Source organism: Stomoxys calcitrans, chromosome 1, assembly GCF_963082655.1.
Source record: "Stomoxys calcitrans chromosome 1, idStoCalc2.1, whole genome shotgun sequence".
Taxonomy (NCBI): Eukaryota; Metazoa; Arthropoda; class Insecta; order Diptera; family Muscidae; genus Stomoxys; species Stomoxys calcitrans.
In genome coordinates, this window is record NC_081552.1 from 142,757,686 (window position 1) to 142,759,741 (window position 2,056).

Here is a 2,056-nt window from a genome sequence, read left to right on the forward strand (position 1 = left end):
TGAAGTTCTGTCCTTAAAGAATTTTACGGTGAAATTTTGTCTTTGGAAAATTTTCATTACAATTTTGCCCTTAAGAAAAATAAGTTTAAGGCGGCCCTGGCCTCAGCAAAATTTTGCCTTTGTAGAATATTATAAATATGAAATTTTGTCATTTTAAAAATTTTTAGTGAATCTTTTTGTTTAAAAAAAGTATAATTTACTTTTTTTTAGACAAAATCATTTTTGGGGGTGGAAGGCCTCGGTATCTGGCTACGTCTCTGGTGCCCATAATGCTCGATGGGACAAGGCGAGTGTTTTTGGCGCTTTTATATAACCAATGGCCATCACGTTCCCGCATCGATCGGTCCTATGGACCGGAAGTTAGGAGTTTGACGAGGATCAACTATTCTCTACATTATGGGAAAGCTTTCGCTTATGCAATGGAGACGGCAGATATGTTTCAATTGTGTTTTATTTCCTCATTTATCCTACATATATACCAATAATTACATAAGAAATAATCGTTAATGTATCCAAAAAAAAAAAAAAAATTAAATATATTTAAATAAATAAAAAAATATTTTACATATTTACATATTGGAGTGTTTACAAAATCATGGAAACGCTTTTTAAGAATTTCACCCAATCCAAGATGAATTAAATGACGCTAAATCTACACACAAATACAATCGACGTCTTGGTCGATATGCGCACAGTTGTTTGTAACAGTAAGATAATCCGGTGCTAAACCATTCTATTGTTGCTCCATTGGACATGTCTGTAGAGAGCTATTCGTCATGTTACCATTGCTGCAACTCGGTATGCCTAGGAGCTTGTGTGGCGGCGGACAGCCAACATCACAACGTTCTTCGAAATAGTTAAGAATTCGTTTCACAACGTATTTCAATATTTTGTCCTTCTCGATTTCGCCATTCAAAATGGTTATATCTTTGCGATCACGAAACTCCTGAAAATTCTTTTCGTAATGAGGCCAGACACACATCTCAAAGTATCCAACAACATCTGGGGGGTCGTAGGTACGTTTGCGGCGTCGTTCGAAACACTTTTCGTAGGGTAAATGGAAATGGAATTTTATGTTGCACAGGGTCAGTAGTTCGGGTTGATTGAATATCATAAATCCTTCGATAATTAGAATACTTATCTTATTATCTCTTAAGTGGGCCATCATCTGAGAGTTGATGCGCAATATGTGAGACGTGCTGTGGCTTTGATTGGCGTTGTTTATGCTTTGATGGGGCATTTGCGAGAAATTCTGATGGTACGCAAATTTGTTATGGACAGGTTTCGAAGAGATATTGTGTGTGTTATCAGGATGTGTTGTCTGATGCTGCTGGCCAACATAACCAGTATTGTACTGCTGCCTTTGAGCTGGGAAGTGCTCAAAATTACCGCTGTATAGCGTCATCTCATTGTTGTAGTCAACGTTTTCCATTGGGTCCGAGGCTAAATATCGCCCTTTTAGAGTCCACATGATATCGGAGAGCATCTGTTTCATGTCCAACGATGTGATGAGTTCAAAATTAATGGCATTCAGGGGTTCGACCCATTTATGGCGCAAGTCATCAACCGGTAAAAAATAATCATCCTGAGATATCAGCTGCACTTCATTTATCGAATAGGGTGTGTTCCAAAGGGGCACATTTCGTTGTCCAAGAAAGTAATCGCGCAAATTGTGCGCTAATGTGGTTTTGCCCCCGCATGTAACCCCAGAAATGCCAATAACCAGCCACTGTGGCATTTTTATTTACATATACTTTAGGACACCGCGTGCTACGCAAATTCTAGTTTGCTTGTCTGAGCTCTGCTCACACTGTAACAACTTCTGGAGCTTGTTTTTTTAATTCTTGATCCTTTTTGCTTTCACAAAATCCCAAATATGATATAATGAGAATGCCGCGATTCCACCCAGAAAAAGCACACCAAATACTGCAGGTAGTATGAACGCGTATTCCAGCGGAGGAAAGAACGAGTGTATCAGATTGCCTGGAATCAAATAAAACACATACATAAGATTATTCTTAAATTTGTTATCTCTATATAATCGCTGTTTTTTGTT

At 38.2% G+C, this 2,056-nt stretch overlaps 1 protein-coding gene across 1 annotated transcript; it reads right to left on the reverse strand.

Moving 5' to 3' along the window:
• Positions 1 to 433: 433 nt before the first annotated feature.
• On the reverse strand, positions 434 to 1,828 carry LOC106089366 (nicotinamide riboside kinase 1). The gene has a single exon (XM_013255200.2). The coding sequence runs from the start codon at positions 1,736 to 1,738 to the stop codon at positions 734 to 736; it is 1,005 nt and encodes a 334-aa protein (XP_013110654.1). The 5' UTR covers positions 1,739 to 1,828; the 3' UTR covers positions 434 to 733.
• Positions 1,829 to 2,056: the final 228 nt, after the last annotated feature.